General features: G+C 52.2%; 1 protein-coding gene across 1 annotated transcript in view; it reads right to left on the bottom strand.

Annotated features, from left to right (window-relative positions):
• Positions 1-20,389, bottom strand: part of MYRF (myelin regulatory factor) — a 106,854-nt gene that overhangs the window by 18,032 nt on the left and 68,433 nt on the right. The window contains exons 8-18 of the mRNA XM_084632218.1: positions 15,794-15,989; positions 14,948-15,024; positions 14,386-14,496; positions 13,511-13,601; positions 10,999-11,199; positions 6,966-7,074; positions 6,381-6,490; positions 4,541-4,701; positions 3,680-3,752; positions 3,149-3,237; positions 1,873-1,941 (exon numbers count right to left, since the gene is read on the bottom strand). Of these exons, the coding sequence (XP_084488344.1) occupies positions 1,873-1,941; positions 3,149-3,237; positions 3,680-3,752; positions 4,541-4,701; positions 6,381-6,490; positions 6,966-7,074; positions 10,999-11,199; positions 13,511-13,601; positions 14,386-14,496; positions 14,948-15,024; positions 15,794-15,989 (1,287 nt within the window). The remainder of the gene's footprint in view (positions 1-1,872; positions 1,942-3,148; positions 3,238-3,679; positions 3,753-4,540; positions 4,702-6,380; positions 6,491-6,965; positions 7,075-10,998; positions 11,200-13,510; positions 13,602-14,385; positions 14,497-14,947; positions 15,025-15,793; positions 15,990-20,389) is intronic.

Below are 20,389 nucleotides of genomic sequence, written 5' to 3'. Positions count from 1 at the left end.
GACACAATACTCCAGGTGAGCCCTAATCAGCACGGAGTAGAGCAGAAGAATTACTGCTCGTGTCTTGCTTACAACACTCCTGCTAATACATCCCAGAATGATGTTCGAATTTTTTGCAACAGTGTTACACTGTTGACACATATTAAGCTTGTGATCCGCTATGATCCCCAGATCCCTTTCCGTAGTATTCCTTTTTAGGCAGTCATTTCCCATTTTGTACATTTGCAACTGATTGTTCCTTCCTAAGTGGAGTTCTTTGCATTTGTCCTTGTTGAATTTCATCCTATTTACTTCAGACCATTTCTCCAATTTATCCAGATCATTTTGAATTTTAATCCTATTCTCCAAAGCACTTGCAATCCCTCCCAGCTTGGTATCATCTGCAAACTTTATAAGTGTACTCTCTCTGTCATTATCTAAATCATTGATGAAGATATTTAACCAGACCCGGAACTGATCCCCATGGGACCCCACTTGATACGCCCTTCCAGCCTGACTGTGAACCACTGATAATTACTTTCTGGGAATGATTTTCCAGCCAGTTAGGCACCCACCTTATAGTAGCTCCACCTAGGCTGTATTTCCTTAGTTTGTTTATGAGACGGTCATGTGAGACAGTATCAAAAGCGTTACTAAAGTCAAGATATACCACTTCTACTGCTTCCCCCCTATCCACAAGGCTTGTTACTCTGTCAAAGAAAGCTATTTGTTTGGTTTAACACAATTTGTTCTTGACAAATCCATGCTAACTGTTACTTATCACCTTATTATCTTCTAGATAAACACCTTAACACACTTAAAACCAGCTTCACCAAAGGACTCTCCACCAGAGAAATAGATTCCATCATGAAACGGGTCACCCAGATACCCGAGAGAACCTGCTGCAGTACAGAAATAAAACCCCCTCTGACCACACAACCGTAAGCTGTCACCTACCACACCACACTGGAAGCCTATGGGGTATCATCAAACAACTACAATCCATACTCAATGGGGACTCCATCCCGAAAAAAAGCTTTCATGAACCCCCTCTTCTGGCCTTCATACAACCCCCCAACTTCTCCAAGCTCATCATCAGAAGCAAGCTCCCCACAGACCAGGACACACCAATGCAAAGCGGCACCAGACCCTGCCAGAACAACAGATGCAAAACCTGTGGTCCACTGCTATAATGACCAGCTCCCCCCACAACACACCTGTCAAGACCTACAGGTTCTACACATGCCTATCACAACATGTGGTGTGCCTCATTCGGTGCACTAAACGCCCCGGTAACAACTACGTGGGTAAAACCAGACAATCACTATACTCTTGAATGAACTCACACAGGAAAATGATAAAACACACAAAACACCCTATCAGCTGTGGGTGAGCACTCTTCACAAAGCGATCACTCCATATCTGATCTCTCAGTCCTCATCCTCAAAGGAAACCTGCACAACACTTTCGCAAGATGAGTCCGGGAGCTTAAATTCATTACTCTGCTAAACATTACCCTGCATTTAGCTATGGATGTTGGGAGTACCTTTCCCAGCCCTGAAGAAGGGCTCTGTGTAGCTCGAAAGCTTGTCTCTCTCATCAACTTCACCCACCTGATATCTCTATAGATATTTCTTGGTCAGTTTCACCCCATGCTCCCAGCTAAGATTTAAAAGACAGACACCATAACCCCACTTTCCCTGCACTGACTTGTCTGGGCAAAGCCACGTCATTCCATTAATCTCGCTGCACCAACCTATCCCTCCAGCCCTGTGCTTGTCTTTTCTGCTCATCTCTGTATTCCCTCCAGTCTGTCAGCTATTGCAGACCCCCAGGGAACACAGGAAGCCGGGGCATGTTCTGGAGGACGCGTGCATGAGGGGGGACACATACCCATCAATATCTGCGAGGTCCTCCTCATTGCGCAAGCTGAGCACGTAGAGGGTGGACATGGACACCACACTGGGAAGGAGAGAGAGAAGATTACACGCCCAGGGATAAGTATCTGCACTATGGCAAGAGGAAGGAGATTCTCCCTCTGCAGCACCACAGTGGCTGTCTGTCTCAATGGTCCAAACCCTTCAAGGTTAGGCGGGCAGCTGCAGGCCAGCTACCACTCCCTCCCGAGCCCAGATGATGCTTACAGGGTCCTCATCCAGGGCTCTTTTTATCATCAGCTCTTTAGCTGGCTGGGGGGTTGTCATGAGCTATCCCCCTCTCTGAACAGGCAATAGGCCAGCACTGCTCAGGTAGGGGCACTGAGGCTGATGGCAGACGGAGGAGAAGAAAGGGATCTGGGACAGGAAGGGCATTGCAGATACAGGGGCCAGCACAGAGGGACGAACATGAGCTGGAGAAGGAAACAGAGGCCCCCTTTGTTGGTGGGAGGTGCTGGTGGCGCAGAATACGTAGCCCAGAGTCTTAAAGGTGAAGCCAGGTGCCTAATTCAGCCCTGAGTAAGCAGGCGTGACTCCCATGGACATCAATAAGAGCTGTGCCCACTCACTCTGGGAACCAGTTTGTCCCAGAAACTGAGGTGGGATAGAGCAGCGCCCAGAGGGGGCCACGCCCAGCGTGGCTGGCGAGGAAGATGCTTGTAATGGAGCCAGCAAGAGTCAGCGAGCCGGAGGGCGTCACAGTGGAGGTGAGAGACCCGAGGGCTGCAAGGGGCTGGGTTTGGAGAGGCCGGGATGGGGATCTCTCCCTCCAACAAAAGGCAGCTCGTCTGAGCCCCTGCTCAGGGACGGTGTACGGCGAGTCTGGGTTGTGCTGGTGAAGCTGCCTAACAGATGCTTGCACAGTCCTTGCCCTCAGTGAGAGAACTAAATCCTGCTGTGGGTGTGTGAGGATGATGCACTCTGCAGCAGTTAGACAAGACACGGGCCTAACATTTTAACACATACTCATTCAGGAAAATGTGGTATGTTTAAAATAAAACAGAGCAATCCCTGCAGAGCCACGGGTGTGGGGGGAAATATTTCCCCAGGCTAGACCCCTGCTGTGCCATGGGGTGGGGGGGATCCTCCCCAGGCTAGTCCCCACCCTGGCTGTGCCATGGGGTGCGGGAATCTCCGCAGGCTAGTCCCCACCCTGGCTGTGCCATAGGGCAGCAGAAGCGCCTCCCAGTGCCGAGGGCAGCTAGCAGCTGTGGAGCTGTGCAGTCTCTCACCTGAACGCCATGACGACAACCAGGGCGATGATGGTTCCTTGCAGGAAGCGCTGGCTGATGCAGGCTTGTTCCGTGACAACAGACGGGGACTGAAGGAGAAATGCAGGGGAATCAACTGCACGCCCAGTGCAGGGCTCACTGCATTTCTATTCCACTCTGCCCTGGGGCCTCTCCCCCTGGCCCCAGCCTTCCCCGGGATGGGAGGACTGCAGTGCGGGAGGCCATTCCTCCTGCATCACACCATGCCCTTTGGTGGTCACTGAAGCAGCAGCAGCAGGATGGCTCATCCACAAGGCATTGGCTCGTCCTGCTGCGAGAGGCAGGATGGCCGCAGGGCACTGGGAGCGGGAGAAGGAGTGGGAGGAGGAGGACACAGCTAGCTCTGGCCCGACATAGGGCCCGCTCACATGTCCCCCACTGCAGAACACAGCCCCCGGGCTCTGCACCGCTGTTCCAGACACACCCACACTGTCCAGACACACAGCCCCCCGCATGTCAAACCCCACATCCCTTCGCAAAAGGCTCCCATACCTTGCTGGCCATTTTGGGGGGCCTCTTTTTGTGGGGCACACTTCCTGCGCGGCTGAACTGACTTCCTGTTTGGCTGCAAGCAGAGAAGAGGCATTGAGGTGGGATGTGTCTGGCTGGGACCCCAGGGGAACCCACTGGGTGGCAATGGGGTGCAGGTTGTGTACCTGACTCAGTAACTGCAGGAGGAAAGCTTTGAGCACCATGCTGGGCTAAAGGGCCCTGTCCAACAGCCCAGTTGTTGGCGAAGGCTCCAACAGGTGAAAGGAAACAGAGTGAGCTCTCTCCCCTCACCAAGCCATCCTGCAGTTAGGGCCTGCAAAACAGGCTTCATCTGCTCCTCTCGGGTCAAAAAACATTAACCCTCAGGATGTGGCTCGCCCTGGGACGGACAGTCGAGTCGGACCAGGCCGCCATTTCCATGCTGGAGTCTCGTACACAGCCCGAGGTTCAGTTTGTTTCCCCAACAGCAGCTCGTGGATCATCTCCAGTCCCCATTATCCCAGCACTGCACCAAATCCTGATTTCCCCGACTGCCAGGAAGACAGAGCCCGAAGGGGAATCTCCCTGTATACCCCCTATGGCAGTGCCAGGCAGCCAGTGCCCAAAGGGGAATCTCCCTGTATTGCTCCCTTCCCGCAGTGCCAGGCTGCCTGGATCCAAGGAGGAATTTCCCTGCACCCACCCCCAACACCAGGCTGTCTGTGCCCAAGGGGAAATCTCCCTGCACCCGCACCCCAGTGCCCGGGCAGGAATCTCCCTGTATTCTCCCCAGTGCAGGCTGACTGGTGTACAGGCCTGAGGTGGGATGCTCCTTTCTGCTCCCCTGCCCCATGTTTGGAGATGGAGGGAGGATGCCTATACCTGAATGCCCCAGAGCTGACCGTTGACTTCATGCTGTCCAGACGCTTGAGCTTAGCCAGCTTGTGACTCCACCTCTCCAGCTCATCAATGCGGGTCTCCAGGTTGTCAGTCAGCTTGCAGAGCTCCTTCACTGCCCCAACATTCTCCATGAAGATCCGCTCCTGCCAAGGGCCACATCGTTCTGCGTGAGCCCTCTCCAGGAGTAGAGGGACACACACACACACAGACCTGCCTGGCCTCCTTCAAATCTCTTGAGCCACTGCAGACCTACCCTTCCCCAGTGGAAAGGTCACAATGTGTTGCTCAGCATCCCGGCAGGGGAAAGGCACGAGAGGAAACCCACCCAACCACGGCCTAGCCATCGGGACACTGATATTTATACACATTTTTTAATGCGCTTACTTCAGTTGGTAACAAATCTGGATAAAGGAGGGTCTCTCGGGCACCAGCAGGCCTTGGCAACCTGTCAATGTACAGTCCTTCTCAACAACAAAGACATTCGCCTACACCCCCAAATCCTGACACTCGGAGAGTGAGCACCCTACCAGCCTCGGCTTCTCCAGTACACCAGGGCACTCCAGTCCCAGGCCCCACTGCTCACAACTGCGGCGCTGTCCCATGGGGGTGGGGGAGAGGCACACTCTCAGGCATCGCCTCATTATCCCCAAACCCTTTTCCCTGTTTCTTCCCTGCACTGGGTCTTGTCACAATCCCAGCCTGAGCCCTGTGCACAACTGTTTGATCTATGTGCCTAGCACAGTGGAGGCCTGGTCCTTGCTTGGGACCTCTGGACCCCGCAGGTAATTCATAGTAATAGGCAGGTCCCAGCTCAAAACCAACATGTTAAACTCTCCCTGGCGACCAGCAGGCAGCCAGTGCAGATCATCCAGGCCCAGCATAACATGCTCCTTGCGAGACACCCCACATAAACAGGCAGGCCCCCACCATGCTTGGCCCCAGCTCCTGCTTCCCTGTAGGGTGCACTGCAGGAATCCAATTGGTAGTGTACAAAAACCACAAGGGGCAGTAACAAGGTCCTACAAGAGTCAGATGAAAAAAGACATGCCTGGCCACTGTTGCCATCTGGTCATCTAACTGCAGAGGGGAATTGACCCACAGCCAGAAAGGAACGGAGGCACCAAAGATCGGCCCTGTTCATTCCCACTATGGTCTACAGGCAAGTCAACCAAACCCCATGGCCAGCAACACAAAAGGCAGCTGGTAAACCTAGTGAGATCAGCATGGATGCCTGACTTTTATCCCCTGCTGGTGGAGATCATCTCCAACGGAGCTAGTGTGGCCTCAGGCCACACCTGGGTCTGGATCAAGACTGTCGAGGAGATCTGAGGGAGCCAGGTACTCCAAGCTATCTCACCACAACCTCCTCTGTCAGCTGAACCAGAATGGGAAGATTAGATACAGAGTCCTAATTTGGCAAGTAGCTTTTTTGGGATGGGGCACAGGCCTCGGAACAGCCTACTTAAAGGAAGCCAGGAACCTGCCGTCCCTCAAAAACTGCTGTCAATGCCCACTAATATTGGGCTCAGGTCTTCCCCAGCGGCCCTCACCAACCAGGAAGGATGAGTCCAGAGTCCAGGTTGTGGAGTGATGCCAATGCTAGCTCACAGAACACATCTGGCTGAAACTCAAGCAGGAGAGACTTGGTTTACAAGTGTTGGTAAGAGACCATTTCCCAGGCGTCAGATTTTGACTCTGTTTCACCTCTATCTTTACGTGAAGGGGAAAAAGAAAACACACCAAAATTCACCATCCTCCCCCCACCCTTTTAATCACCAGTTCTTACTCATCCCCCATCTGCTCTGTGGAGGGTACCACTAACCTTATTCACCACCAGGAAGTTCTCGATGGTTTTCCCATTGGCAAAGACCATGTCCCCGGTGTCTTTCACTGCTTCGGGAAGAATCTCCTTCACTTCCTGAGCAATGACACCTGCACAGAAACCACAGCACCAATCACCATGGTTCTGGCCCCCAAAACGCCTTCCACAATAGCTGACTTCTTCTCATGAGACACTTGGTTGCTGACATGAACCCCACACACTATGCAGCGATTAATAAGAAACCAATATCCACCCCTGAGCTGCCAAGACAGAGTGTAGGGGACTTAATTTCCTGAAAGGCCCATGCATAGCCAGAATGTAACCTCAGGCTAACGCCAGTGAAAAACAGCTGGGAAAGGAACAACTGGATAAAGACTGATTCCCAGGTTCTTTGTATATCATATTTGGATTCTACACTTTCTTTGGACTGCTGCAGGGCAGGATGGAGAGGCATCAGCTCAGCTGGCATGGAGCAGCAGGAGGGGCTGCGAGTTATGATGAAGGAGAAATGTTAGTTTGCATTAGAACTCCCCCGTAGCATACAACTGTGAGGATGACGCCCGTGGGTTGGTGCAGGGACTGTACCTGTCTCAGACGTGCTTTCAATGCCCACAGTGGCAGCAAACTCTGGCTTGTAGTTATAGTGCACCAGCCGCATACGGGAGATCCTCTTCAGCTGTTCTGTGGTGTCCACCTGGGACAAGGCGAACACATGGGATCTATAAGTAGGACGCTGTTCTTTAAAAGTCCAAGAATCTGGCCCCAGGCAGCAAAGAGCAATGGCCACGAGGGCTCTCATCAGTGCCCACCGCGGCAGGTCTCAGACACCAGACCCAGAATGAGAACACCCACCTGCTGGACACAGTCTGCTAACAGTCATAGCCAGGATTAAAATCCAGGATTTATCAAAAAAGGACCAGGTCAAATGACTCGAGAAAAGGGAGTGAGCCCCATCACACCCCCACACACCATGGGAAGGGGAAAAGACAGCTCTCTGAGATTTGAAGACCTCACTGCATCTAGTAACATTTGACCTTGCTGGAAGAGATTATCCAGATCAGTTCAATTAAGAACCCACCAGGACCTTCCCGCAAGGCTCTGACTGGCTCTGATCTGAGGCTGGATAAAGTTTGGCTTGATGTCTTTGGTGGTTTTCATATTTGTTGTTTGGCACTTTCTGGTTCCAGCTAGAAGAAGAGCTGAAATTCCATGAGACAAGCCATGCCTTGGAGAGAGGCTGTTCTGTTCTCATGGGATTTCCGGCCTGCAGGGCATGAGGCAGCTCACATGCTCTCCAGAAACTCTGTACTCAAGGGCTTTCCTGCTCAGCTGTGCAGATGGAGCATCTCACATCAATATACGAACTTTTAGAACATAAGAACGGCCAAACTGGGTCAGACCAAGGGTCCATCTAGCTCAGTATCCTCTTTTCCAACAGTGGCCAATGCCAGGTGCCCCAGAGGGAATGAACAGAACAGGTAATCATCAAGTGATCCATCCCTTGTTGCCCATTCCCAGCTTCTGGCAAACAGAGGCTAGGGACACCATCCCTGCCCATCCCGGCTAATAGCCATTGTTGGACCTATCCTCCATGAACTTATCTAGTTCTTTTTTGAACCGTTATAGTCTTGGCCTTCACATCCTCTGGCAAGGAGTTCCACAGGTTGACTGTGTGTTGTGTGAAAAAATACTTCCTTTTATCTGTTTTAAACCTGCTGCCTATTAATTTCATGTGATGACCCCTAGTTCTTGTGTTATGAGGAGTAAATAACACTTCCTTATTTACTTTCTTCACACCAGTCATGATTTTATAGACCTCTATCATATCCCCCCTTAGTCATCTCTTTTCCAAGCTGAAAAGTCCCCAGTCTTATTAATCGCTCCTCATATGGCAGCCGTTCCATACCCCTAATAATTTTTGTTGCGCTTTTCTGAACCTTTTCCAATTCCAATATACCTTTTCTGCAGTGGGGCGACCACATCTGCACACAGTATTCAAGATGTGGGCGTACCATGGATTTATATAGAGGCAACATGATATTTTCTGTCTTATTATCTACCCCTTTCTTAATGATTCCCAACATTCTGTTTGCTTTTTGGACTGCTGCTGCACATAGATTCATAGATACTAAGGTCAGAAGGGACCATTATGATCATCTAGTCTGACCTCCTGCACAACGCAGGCCACAGAATCTCACCCACCCACTCCTGCGAAAAACCTCACCTATGTCTGAGCTATTGAAGTCCTCAAGTCGTGGTTTAAAGACTTCAAGGAGCAGAGAATCCTCCAGCAAGTGACCCGTGCCCCATGCTACAGAGGAAGGCGAAAAACCTCCAGGGCCTCTTCCAATCTGCCCTGGAGGAAAATTCCTTCCCGACCCCAAATATGGCCTTCTGCTGAACCCTGAGCATATGGGCAAGATTCAGCAGTCAGATACTACAGAAAATTCTTTCCTGGGTAACTCAGATACCACCCCATCTAACATCCCATCACAGGCCATTAGGCCTATTTACCATGAATATTTAAAGATCAATTAATTACCAAAATCATGTTATCCCATCATACCATCTCCTCCATAAACTTATCGAGTTTAATCTTAAAGCCAGATAGATCTTTTGCCCCCACTGCTTCCCTTGGAAGGCTATTCCAAAACTTCACTCCTCTGACGGTTAGAAACCTTTGTCTAATTTCAAGTCTAAACTTCCTGGTGGCCAGTTTATATCCATTTGTTCTTGTGTCCACATTGGTGCTGAGCTTAAATAATTCCTCTCCCTCTCCAGTATTTATCCCTCTGATATAGTTATAGAGAGCAATCATATCTCCCCTCAACCTTCTTTTAGTTAGGTTAAACAAGCCAAGCTCCTTGAGTCTCCTTTCATAAGACAAGTTTTCCATTCCTCGGATCATCCTAGTAGCCCTTCTCTGTACCTGTTCCAGTTTGAATTCATCCTTCTTAAACATAGGAGACCAGAACTGCACACAGTATTCCAGGTGAGGTCTCACCAGTGCCTTGTATAACGGTACTAACACCTCCTTATCCCTACTGGAAATACCTCTCCTGATGCATCCCAAGACCGCATTAGCTTTTTTCACGGCCATATCACACTGGCGGCTCATAGTCATCCTATGATCAACCAATACTCCAAGGTCCTTCTCCTCCTCCGTTACTTCTAACTGATGTGTCCCCAGCTTATAACTAAAATTCTTGTTATTAATCCCTAAATGCATAACCTTACACTTCTCACTATTAAATTTCATCCTATTACTATTACTCCAGTTTACAAGGTCATCCAGATCCTCCTGTATGATATCCCGGTCCTTCTCTAAATTGGCAATACCTCCCAGCTTTGTATCATCCGCAAACCTTATTAGCACACTCCCACTTTTTGTGCCGAGGTCAGTAATAAAAAGATTAAATAAGATTGGTCCCAAAACTGATCCTTGAGGAACTCCACTGGTAACCTCCCTCCAGCCTGACAATTCACCTTTCAGTAGGACGCATTGTAGTCTCCCCTTTAACCAATTCCTTATCCACCTTTCAATGTTCGTATTGATCCCCATCTTTTCCAATTTAACTAATAATTCCCCATGTGGCACAGTATCAAACGCCTTACTGAAATTTAGGTAAATTAGATCCACTGCGTTTCCTTTGTCCAAAAAAAATCTGTTACTTTCTCAAAGAAGGAGGAGATCAGGTTGGTTTGGCATGATCTACCTTTTCTAAAACCACATTGAGTGGATGTTTTCAGAGAACTATCCACAATGACTCCAAGATCTCTTTCTTGAGTGGTAACAGCTAATTTAGACCCGAACATTTTATATCTATTGTTGGGATTATGTTTTCCAATGTGCATTGCTTTGCATTTATCAACACTGAACTTCATCTGCCATTTGGTTGCCCAGTCACCCAGTTTTGAGAGATCCCTTTGTAACTCTTCCCAGGCTGCCTGGGACTTAACTATATTGAATAGTTTTGTATCATCTGCAAATTTTGCCACCTCACTGTTTACACCTTTTTCCAGATCATTTATGAATCTGTTGACTAGGACTGGTCCCAGTATAGACCCCTTGGGAACACCATTATTTACCTCTCTCCATTCTAAAAACTGACCATTTATTCCTACCCTTTGTTTCCTATCTTTTAACCAGTTACCAATCCATAAGAGGACCTTCCCTCTTACCCCATGACAGCTTACTTTGCTTAAGAGCCTTTGGTAAGGGATCTTGTCAAAGGCTTTTTGAAAATCTAAGTATACTATATCCACTGGATTCCCCCTTGTCCACATGCTTGTTGACCCCCTTAAAGAATTCTAGTAGATTGATGAGGCATGATTTCCTTTACAAACACCATGTTGACTTTTCCCCAACGAATTATGTTTATCTATGTGTCTGACAATTCTGTTCTTTACTATAGTTTCAACCAGTTTGCACGGTACTGAAGTCAGGCTTACCAGCCTGCAGTTGCCAGGGTCACCTCTGGAGCCCTTTTTAAAAAATTGGCATCACATTAGCTATCCTCCAGTCATTTGGTAGAAACTCTGATTTAGGTGCCTCTCCAGCCCCACCATCCAACTCAGACTGGCCTCCTGTGTCCTGCCAGCCTTCCCCAGCTCTCACCTCCTGAATGTCATCTTTCGCTCGGATATCTGACGGGTGCATCAGCGAGCCCATGACCTTCACGTTGCCATGGACCACCAGGGCTTCATCGGGGCGGTCGGTGTTGATGCCAACTCGGCCGTGGTGAAAGACCGTGTCAGGAAGCTGAGCCCGCTGCCAGAGGACGTCGCTGTCACTCTCAAACTGACCCGGGTTAGAGGCCTGTGGAAAAGCAAGAGGGCAGCGACTGAAGAGCGTCCAGAGCAGCAGCAGAGAGATGAAACCAAAGAGAGGAGGGGCCGGTGCTGGTAGGTGGAGACAGCATGAGCACGGGGGCCTTCAACAGAATCCTAAGCAGGGACCCCCCCAGACTCATCCCCCTGAAACACGCACCAGAGGGCCAGGGCACCATGCGCAGCTGGCATAGACGGTGTTTGGATGCCCCCACACAGAGGATTACACCCCTGTGTGATGAGAAGACCCCGGAGTGATCATGGCTGCCTGCCACGGTTGAGGGCATCCACGTTCTAGCCCAGGCTTCCAGTCACTAGCGGGGATGGGGAAATGTGGTAAACGGGCTTAAGGAGCAGCAACGGAGCCTGTGTCAAGACTGAACCGTGCAGCCAGGCTGCGCCCTTATTCTAAGGTTACCTTGTATGTGAGGTGGGATGGAACCTCTGTGAGCCCAGGGCAGCCTGGGAAGGACAAGGAGCCGTGCTGGGTTTAACTGGCAAGTGCCTGCAGACCCAGCAATGTCAGGATACGCCTCTGATAAAATATCCACGGCCCCAAGCCTCAGGTCAGATGACTCAGGCTTGCGGGGCTGTAAAATTGCAGTGTAGATGTTCGGGTTCAGGCAGGAGGCCGAGCTCTGAGATCCTTCCCCCCTGCGGGGTCTCAGAGCACAGGCTCCAGCCTGAGCCCGAACGTCTACACAGCAATTTCATATCCCCATAGCCTGAGCCTGCTGCCCCAGCCAGTTGTGGCCAGGCTGCGGGGTGTTTATCGCAGTGCAGACACACCCTAGGAGGCTCCCTGTCCAGCTGCCGATGGAAAAGCTCAGGCGTAGGTACTTGAACGGTTATCAGGCTGTGACCGCAGAGCTCAAAAGCCAGCAGTACCAGCTCCCCAGGAGGCTGCTAGGGGAGCAACCTGCCTGAACTCCCCCTCCCAGTGCAGGGCGGCACGGCCAGCCGAGGACACACACAGCCCCGGGGTCGTTTTGGGCATGATGCAGAGCTCTGCGGCAGTATGAAGCAATGCAGCGAAACCAGACAGAGGAGCAGGAGACAGGGGTTCTGTGTGGGCCAAGGAGGGGTGAGGACTTTGCTCCCCAAGCCTGTGGCAACAAAGCCCTGCCTGCACTTTGTGAGGAAACAGCCCTACAGTGGGGTGTTCTCTGCTCTCCGATCCCCATCTCTGATCGAGACTCTCTCAGCAGGCACCGGCCAATAGAATCTGTGTCCGCACCTTTCCTCTCCCATTTCCTGAGCCTTACGCTACCTGAGCCCCTGGAATTGTACTGACGCTCTCCCTACCCAAAATAAGGACCACACAGACTCATCTCCCCAGAGGCCAGCGCTGCTGGGACTGGGACTGCATGAGAGCAGGGGGCTACCAGGACGTGCCAACTCTCCCTCCCTGGAGCAAGGATCGTACTGAATCCTGCAAGGTGCTGCTGAGGGGGGGGTCTCTCACAGGGAGCTACTGGTCTGTATCTCATCTCTGCACTGGCTAGGCCATGGCTGCAGCTGTGCCCTGCTCAGGGGTTGAGTCTGTGTGGTCCAGGCTGTCCGCTTTTCCCACAGCTCTGTTGTGGAGCCCCCCGGAGGCTGCATAGCTTGTCATGTACTTACTTGTCTGCAGACTCCGGGGTCCCCGTCCGCCCTCCGTTTGTGTTTTACCCCCGAACTGGCCCTTTGCTAGAGGAAACGGACAAAGCACTTAAAAGGCGGCAGGGCGGAGACAGCCAATCACAACGTCACAGCCTGACTCTCACTGCTTCCTGCTTCTGAGCGGCCACGCGGGGCCAAAACCGACCTATGTTCCTCAGACCCCTACGCTCCCGTTCCCCATGGGAGACGAGAGCTCGACTAGCTGAACGCTGGGAGAACCTGTCAGGGGAATCCAGTCTCTTTCCTGCCTGGCCTTGACTCCAGCCTTCAGCCCTGCTGCCCCTCAGGCATCTGGAAAATTCAGCCAGGACACCCACTGAAAGTCCCAAGACCGTTCCCTCGCTCCCCACAGCCCCTTCCTGGGCAACGCATCCCCAGCCTTGCACTCCCCTCCTGGAGAATGTGCCTTCTTCTCTGTCCGTGTCTCTCTGTGCTGGGTTCCTGCAGGAACACGTGGGCTGCCTTCTTCATAAAGTGCGGGAAGGATCGGGAGTGGGGTCCCAGAAAGCCAGGCAGAGAAAGGGGGGAAGGGCAGCAGGGGTCTTGAAGAGCCAGGCAAAGGGTTGGTGGGGGAACCGAAAAGCCAGGAGAAGGGGGCAAGAGGATAGGGGTGTTCTGTGAGTCAGGAGAAAACTTACTCTGACGATGATGCGCTCGGAAATGTGGGCAGCCAGCGTGTAGGTCTGGTTCTGGGCATGGGCCTGCAGGGCCACGACGAGCATGAAGTACCTGCGAATGACAGACACCCACTAGGGTCATCTGCAGCAGGAAGGGAGTGCATCCCCCTGGAGGGGAGAGGCATGGCGGATACTGCCTCCCCTCAGACAGACAGGGAAGTCCCCACGCCACGGCGGGCACAGCTGGAATTCCTACACTTCCCCCAGACAGGGACATGCCTCTCACGGGCACTGTCTGATCCAGTTAGCACTCAGGTCTCCAAACATCTGCTGCCCCCATGGCAGCACTCTTCTACTGTAGCCGTGTCTACAAGTCTTCATCGACTGCCCGGTCTCCTCCAAGGCCTGCAGCCTGCCCAGGCTGCGGTCCTATCACTGCTCACAAGCTCAGCAGGGCTGGGCTCAGCTCAGTATTTGGACCGGAGGTTGCAAAAGAAACCCAGGTAACCACGGTGACTGGTGCTAGTGACTGAGTAGGGTATGCTCTTCCCTCTTGGTCGATATCGAGCCAGCTCCTCAGCACAGCGCCAGGGGCCACGGCGCTGCTGGAGCCCAGGGCCCAGCTTTCAGACAGTCATGGCTGCTTGTCCAGGGGCTCTCCCTGCGAACACTTCAGCCAGCGCATTCAGTGCCTGGCAGGACAGCTCCTCAGCACCCATCCCCACACCCCCTTTCCGTTCTGCCCGTCAAGGTGGCCTGCACGAAGCAGCCGTGCTCCCAGCCGCCAGGGGCAGCTCTGCAGCACTCTGCTCCCCAGTTCAGCCTCCCCGAGTCCCACGTTCGCAGTCCCGCCAAGCCCCCGTCACAGGCTCGGAGGGAACCATGCTGCTCCGTACCTCTGGTCAGGGTTGGGCTTGCCCTTCTTCCTCATGTTATTAGCCGTGGTCTCGCTGAAATGCAGCCGCCCCACAGTGACCTTCGTGACCTGCTCCGGAGGCAGGTTGACCCTGGAGGGGGAAGCAGCGGAGCCACTGAGGACACAGAGCTGGAAAGGAGGCCGCACGGAGAACGGCCATTTCCCCTCACGTGGGAAGATCAGCCCCCAGCTGCAATCATCTAGGGAACTCCCACCTCTTCCTCACTTCAAGGGGTGTTGCCAAAATGCCTCAGATCAGGCTCTGGGGGCCAGGGGGACCCACCACAGGTCAGTGAGCTCTGGGCGTGGAGCGGAGAGGAGTCATTGTTTTGGGAAGTGAAGGAGACAGAGAGCGAGAATACTTTAAATACACTCCCCGCCTGAGCCCTCCATGCCAGCACCCTCTAGTACCCCCTCGCTCCACTCTGCCTTCCTACCCTTAGGGGTCCTCATCCCAGGGTCCCTCAATCTCCCCCTCCTTGGGTGGCTCTCCTGTGACAGGCTCCCCACCTTCAGGCCGCCACGCCCTGGACAGTACTCACGTGACAGGGTTGAAGGGCCGTTTGCTGCGGTCAGACTGCGACTGCTCTATGTTGATCGACTGGTTCAAGGCCTCTAACTGAAGGGAAAGATCCAGGAACATTACAGAGAGTGGAACGGCATGGCTTTCCCCTCTCTCAGCCCCTTTTCCCTCATCACCATTGTCCCAAGGACAATCTATCCAGCCACTTACCCAAAGTACATCAACAGCGCCAATCTCCCCAGTGTCTGGGCACCCATAATTACCCCCTGGGAATTTGCCTCACTGGCACCATAACCACTGCTCAGAAAAGACCAGGTTTACTTTGTCCCCTTACCATTGCCTGTACCTCCCCCACCCCTTCTCCAGCTGTAAGAGAGGGCAGGAGTTCTCTGCACCAGCAGGGCCAGACAGCCTCTTCCTTGCTCCTCACACACAGACTCAAATGTACAGGCACTGATGTACATACAGAGCCCAGCCAGATTGCCCAGGGGAACCCTCTTTACTGCCTGTTCTCTCGTGACTAGACTTCACCCAGCAGATGGGGCTATGGCACAAGGCTCCTATCCTTCCTTTAGGTAACGTCCTGGTCACACAAAACTTGTGATTTCCACACATGCAGGCCGGATCACATATGCTTGTATCACACGCATTGGCTCCCCTACGCAGGCTCCACTCACTGACCCACTCACCCACAAACAGTACACAGTGATATAATGCTCATCATTCCCACCCAGAGACTGACAAGATCATACACACGGTAACAACACTGCCTGTGGGCCTATGGACACTGACACACATGCTCGCACACGCACCCTGAAATGGCCTTCAGCTCTTGCAGGGTTCTCCCCCTTCCCCCAGAACTTGCCTTCACTCCATGCAGCTTCAGGTAGAAGCAGTCGAGGGGCTTCAGGCCCTCAGGGGTCTTCACGTACTTGGGATCTCCGATCATGCCGATGTAGACCGTGACCTGGAAGTGATTCTTCTTCTGGCACACAAAGGCATCATCGCCCACGGAGAAGTTGAACCCTTTGTCCGCATCCACCCGGTACGTAGGTGGGGGGCTGTGCACCAAGGTAGGGGGAAAAGGCAGCAGGCATTAGACTGAAGGACAAACAACCCACTGATATCTCTGCATGGTCTGATAATTTATAGCAGGGGAGCAGCATAAACAGACAGAGTGTTTCATAGACACTTCTCATCTCATTAATGATCACACAGACCAGCTCTCCTCGTGTTTACAACCAAATAACATCCCCGTGGCAACTACAAGAATGGCTAATGTGGGAAAGTAACAATAGGGAAGCACTGTATGTATTTTTAGTTGTCTTTTAATGCAGTTCAGTAGCTGGAAACTGGGAGGAGGAGCCAGCATCATGTGACTAGCCCACCTCTGTGCAGATCACCAGCAGGCTCTCTGCTTCATGGGTCACCAGTGACCCAAAGACCCCTTTGTGCGAACTTCTGGTGTACAGTGTAATTTATCCAAGGATCCCAATGTGCTTGACAGGACTGCGCCATGGCTAGTTCTGGGTTCAAACACAAGCAGCTGTTTAACTGTGCACAGCTGCTCTATGCAGCCGGTTAGGGAAAAGAGCGTAAGAGAATCCCATAGCCACTGGAAGCTGCAGGGGGGATTTTAGGCTGGCAGAATGTTTCCGGATCGAAAGGGAATATAGTTATTTGACTTGGAATTCACTCAGGCCGCCAGGGTCACTCCCAGCTCTTACACAAGGTGCCACAGAATCTTTCATGACCACCAGGCAACAGAGAGGCATCACGTCCAATCACACTGCCCCTCCTTGAGCCACGCATTGGAGCCCTGACTTCGTACAGATTTAGAGTGAGCACATCCTGCTGCCCCTGCCTTGTCCTTGGAGGTCTTCCATCCACTCACCCCCAAGGTCCAGCCCTGCTTAACGTCTGGGATCTGACTTCTGAATTCTGCTCCTCGGGACAGGGGGCAGTGCTGGTGGATCAGGCTGACCTAGGAAGCCATGCAGGGATGGAGGTGTGGGGGGGCACTGGACATTCTCTGGGGGTTTCTCTCCTGAACAGGATCTTTCAGAGAGACTGATGAGACCCCTCATGGGGTTCCGTTCTCCAAGTGACCCATCCCGGCCTTGCTGCCAGGCTGTACCCGCCTTGAGCAGCCGGATTCCTGGGGAAATCAGAACCACCTGCTGCCACTGCTAACAGCTCCCACCATGGCACGTCCTGGCTGGGCGGGGAAACTTGGGCTACAGAGAAGAAACACGCACCAGCTGGGGAGGTTTAATCTGTATCTCCCTAATGGGCTGGTTACCATGGGAACGGCAAAAATATGTGGCCTTCGCACCAAGTCCCCCTTTCTCCCACCTCCCAAGATCCCTGGCCTGCACTCTGGGCTAGGGCCCCTCTGCGGGGCACTGCCTGCCTGGCACAGGTGGGAAAGGAAACACCCTCAAGTCAGTCACTCACTCAGCATTTCAACTGGGAGACCAAAATCCAATCTTTTCCCCCCTCTCCTCAATTTTCAAATCACAGGGAGCATCTGCACATAATTACAGGTGCCAGGACTCATTTTTCACACTAGGCATTAAAAAGTACAGTGCATCCTTCCACGAAAGAAAAAACCATGCCACCTTCCTCTCCTCCCAGGTGTTAATTTTTAGAATGAATGAACAACAGAGCTTCAAAAGGTCTGAGTGTCGGAGAAGAGTGACTGGGAGGGCAGGACAGCCACTGACAGAAAGACTTACGGCTCCACCAGACTATTAGACTGGACAGACTTCGTAGGCAGAAGTAAAGGCAGGAGAGGGTCACTCCCTTTTACACAGGCGTCTTCCCTCAGGCCTAGTCAATTCAGTGCCACAACTACCAGCCTGGCCTAAAAGAAGCCCCTCTCTTCTGGGGTCAAAAGGCAATTCATTCCCCGAAGCACGCACAAGAGACCCAACTAATCGAGGGCAAGATGTGTGGGTTCCCTAGAAGATGGGGTATTTTCACTTGAACAATAGCTGAACAGCAGCCAGTGGGTGAAATGTGGTCCAGGAAATTCTTCAGCATGACCATTTTCATCCTTAACACTGCAACATGGCCCACAAAGGCTACAGTCCCAGTATGCAGTGCCCCGTCCTGATCTGGGCAGCCCAGCCACACTGCCCGCTGGGCATTTCCATACTGGCAAAAGCACCTGGATCATGCACAGGTGACAGAAGACGTGCGAGGATGCAACTTATTCAAGCTTTAATGAAAGGATCTTTCACTCACGCTTTCATATCATCGGCTGTATGGGCTGCACTTCCACCCTGATGAGAAGGGTAATAGTTTTCATTTATTTTATGATTACCAGTATCATTACCCCCATTTTACAGGTGGGGAAGTGAGGTATAGAGGATGGGTGACTGACCTAAGGTCACAGAGTAACAGGGTTGGGGTTGGACGCCAAGTGTCCCGACTCCCAGTCCTATGCTCTTGACACAGTCACAGGGCCTTGCGGACCACACGGCCTTCTGATGAGGGTCACTGCCATCTACTTCATTTAGTGCCGAGTAAGCGCAGCCTCAGGACTTCTGGCAAGGAGCAAGTGCAGCCCTCAGCTCCCGACCTGTGATCTACAGATTCATGACTGCTTCCCGAATGGTTTGTAACTGCCAGGTTTCCCATCAGCCAATCAAGACTCTTAATTAAAACTACAGTGACACAAACTGGATCAGAGCAACAACAACATAAAGCATCAACAGAAACAGTAAGTTGGGTCCCTCTTTTAGAAGCATCGCCCAGCCCCATGTCATCCCAAAGTTCATTCGCCAGCCAGTTCCTGCTCCCACTGCTCCTGCTTCCCCCACAAGCCACATCCCCTCACTGGTCTCCCACCATTCCGCCAGCAGAAACACACCACCCCCCTGGGCTGTGTTTTTTGGACTCCCCAGTGGCAAATGGGTTAACGTTGAATGACGTCTTCCTGGTGATTCAGGCTCTGGTGAGTGAAGCCGGGACAGCTCCATGAGTAACCATTTATTTCTTCCTTGGAGTGGCAGAGGGACCCTGGGCCGCCTGAGATGTGACCTGAACAAAAAGCAGATGCTGGAAGTGGAGAGCGCTACCTTAGCCAGAAAGAATGAGAGGAATTTCCCTCTCTCGCTCTTGCCCCTTCCTCACAGCTTCAGAGCTTCATTTTTGCTTTCCACTTCTTCCCACTAAACTCCTTCATCTGCTCTCGCGGGTTCCTCTCTCTCAGCAACGTACGAATTGCCTATCATGGATCAGACCCAAGACCTGGCCCATCTCTGACAGTAGCAGGCATTAGATACTTCGGAGGAAGGTGTAAAAACCCTGCAGCAGGCAGAAGTGGGATTATCTGCCCTCCAGGTTAGGTCTCTCCTCTTCCTCAAGCTCTGTCATTTGATCCAGGTCTGTCTGTCTTTCCCCTTGGTCCCTCGTGAATGGGTCTCTGAGCGCATGCAGTCTGGGCTCCTCAAGCCCTGGTCCCTGTACCAACCGTGTGCATGCATATACACACACAGACCCTCCCTCCCCTAACAACCGCTCTCACCCTGACACACACAGAAACCCAATTCACTCACTCCCGCCCTACACTATCGCGGCACCTTCAGAAACTGCATAGTCTCCTCCGCTCATCCCCCTGGGCCTCAACCTCACTGCCTCCGTAGCGTACCAGGGCCCTGCTGGAGGGGCGGTGGTCTGCATGTGCCACTGCTGTACCAGGGGAGAACCATGCGCCAGCTGCAGCCAAGAGGGATACAGCGAGTGAGGAGGAGGGGGGGGGCGGAGTTCACAAAACAAACAGTAGCCTCCCAAATGTGTTCTGGTTAACGTCCATTCGGGCTGATGGCTGCCCAACACACATGCACACGCACAGAGAAAAAACCCCTCAGAGGGTCCCCCCTCCTCCGCCTCCCAGAACATACTGCCCAGATGAACATGATTCCCCATACTTCAATTCCCCATAGCACCAAACAGACAGAGCTTTCTGATTGGCTGTGAGTGATGTCATCTCCGTGGGCAACAAGCCTCTGCAAACATCCAGGGTCTAATGTGGAAATTCCATTTCAGAGCTTTTGAAGCCAGATGGGACCATTCTGATCTTCTAGTCCGAGCCCTGGGTCAAGCCCCTAACTCCTGGTTGAGCTCTGTTAGCAGGACACATCCAATCCTGATTTAAAGCATGGAGAATCCACCACCTCCCTTGGTAAATTGCTCCAGTAATTATTTACCCTCACTGTTAAAAAATCCATCCTGTAACAGCAAAAACACCATCTCTGGCCTCCTGCCAGATGGGTGTTGTATCCCCTTGGAAACTATCTCCCCCAAGTTTCAACTCACTGCCTTTGGTGGCACTGGTATGCAGAATTATACCCCATGAAGCACTGGCCTACAAAATTCCAGCACCCTGGGCCATGGGGATAATTAACATACATTTCTTGGGTTTTAAACGTGTCCCCTGGATGGTTCCATCCTT

The sequence above is a fragment of the Lepidochelys olivacea genome (assembly GCF_965140295.1).
Source record: "Lepidochelys olivacea isolate rLepOli2 genome assembly, chromosome: 6".
In the NCBI taxonomy this organism is placed as follows: Eukaryota; Metazoa; Chordata; order Testudines; family Cheloniidae; genus Lepidochelys; species Lepidochelys olivacea.
The sequence above is the reverse complement of the archived record's forward strand: the minus strand, read 5'-3'. Positions and strand labels throughout refer to the sequence as shown.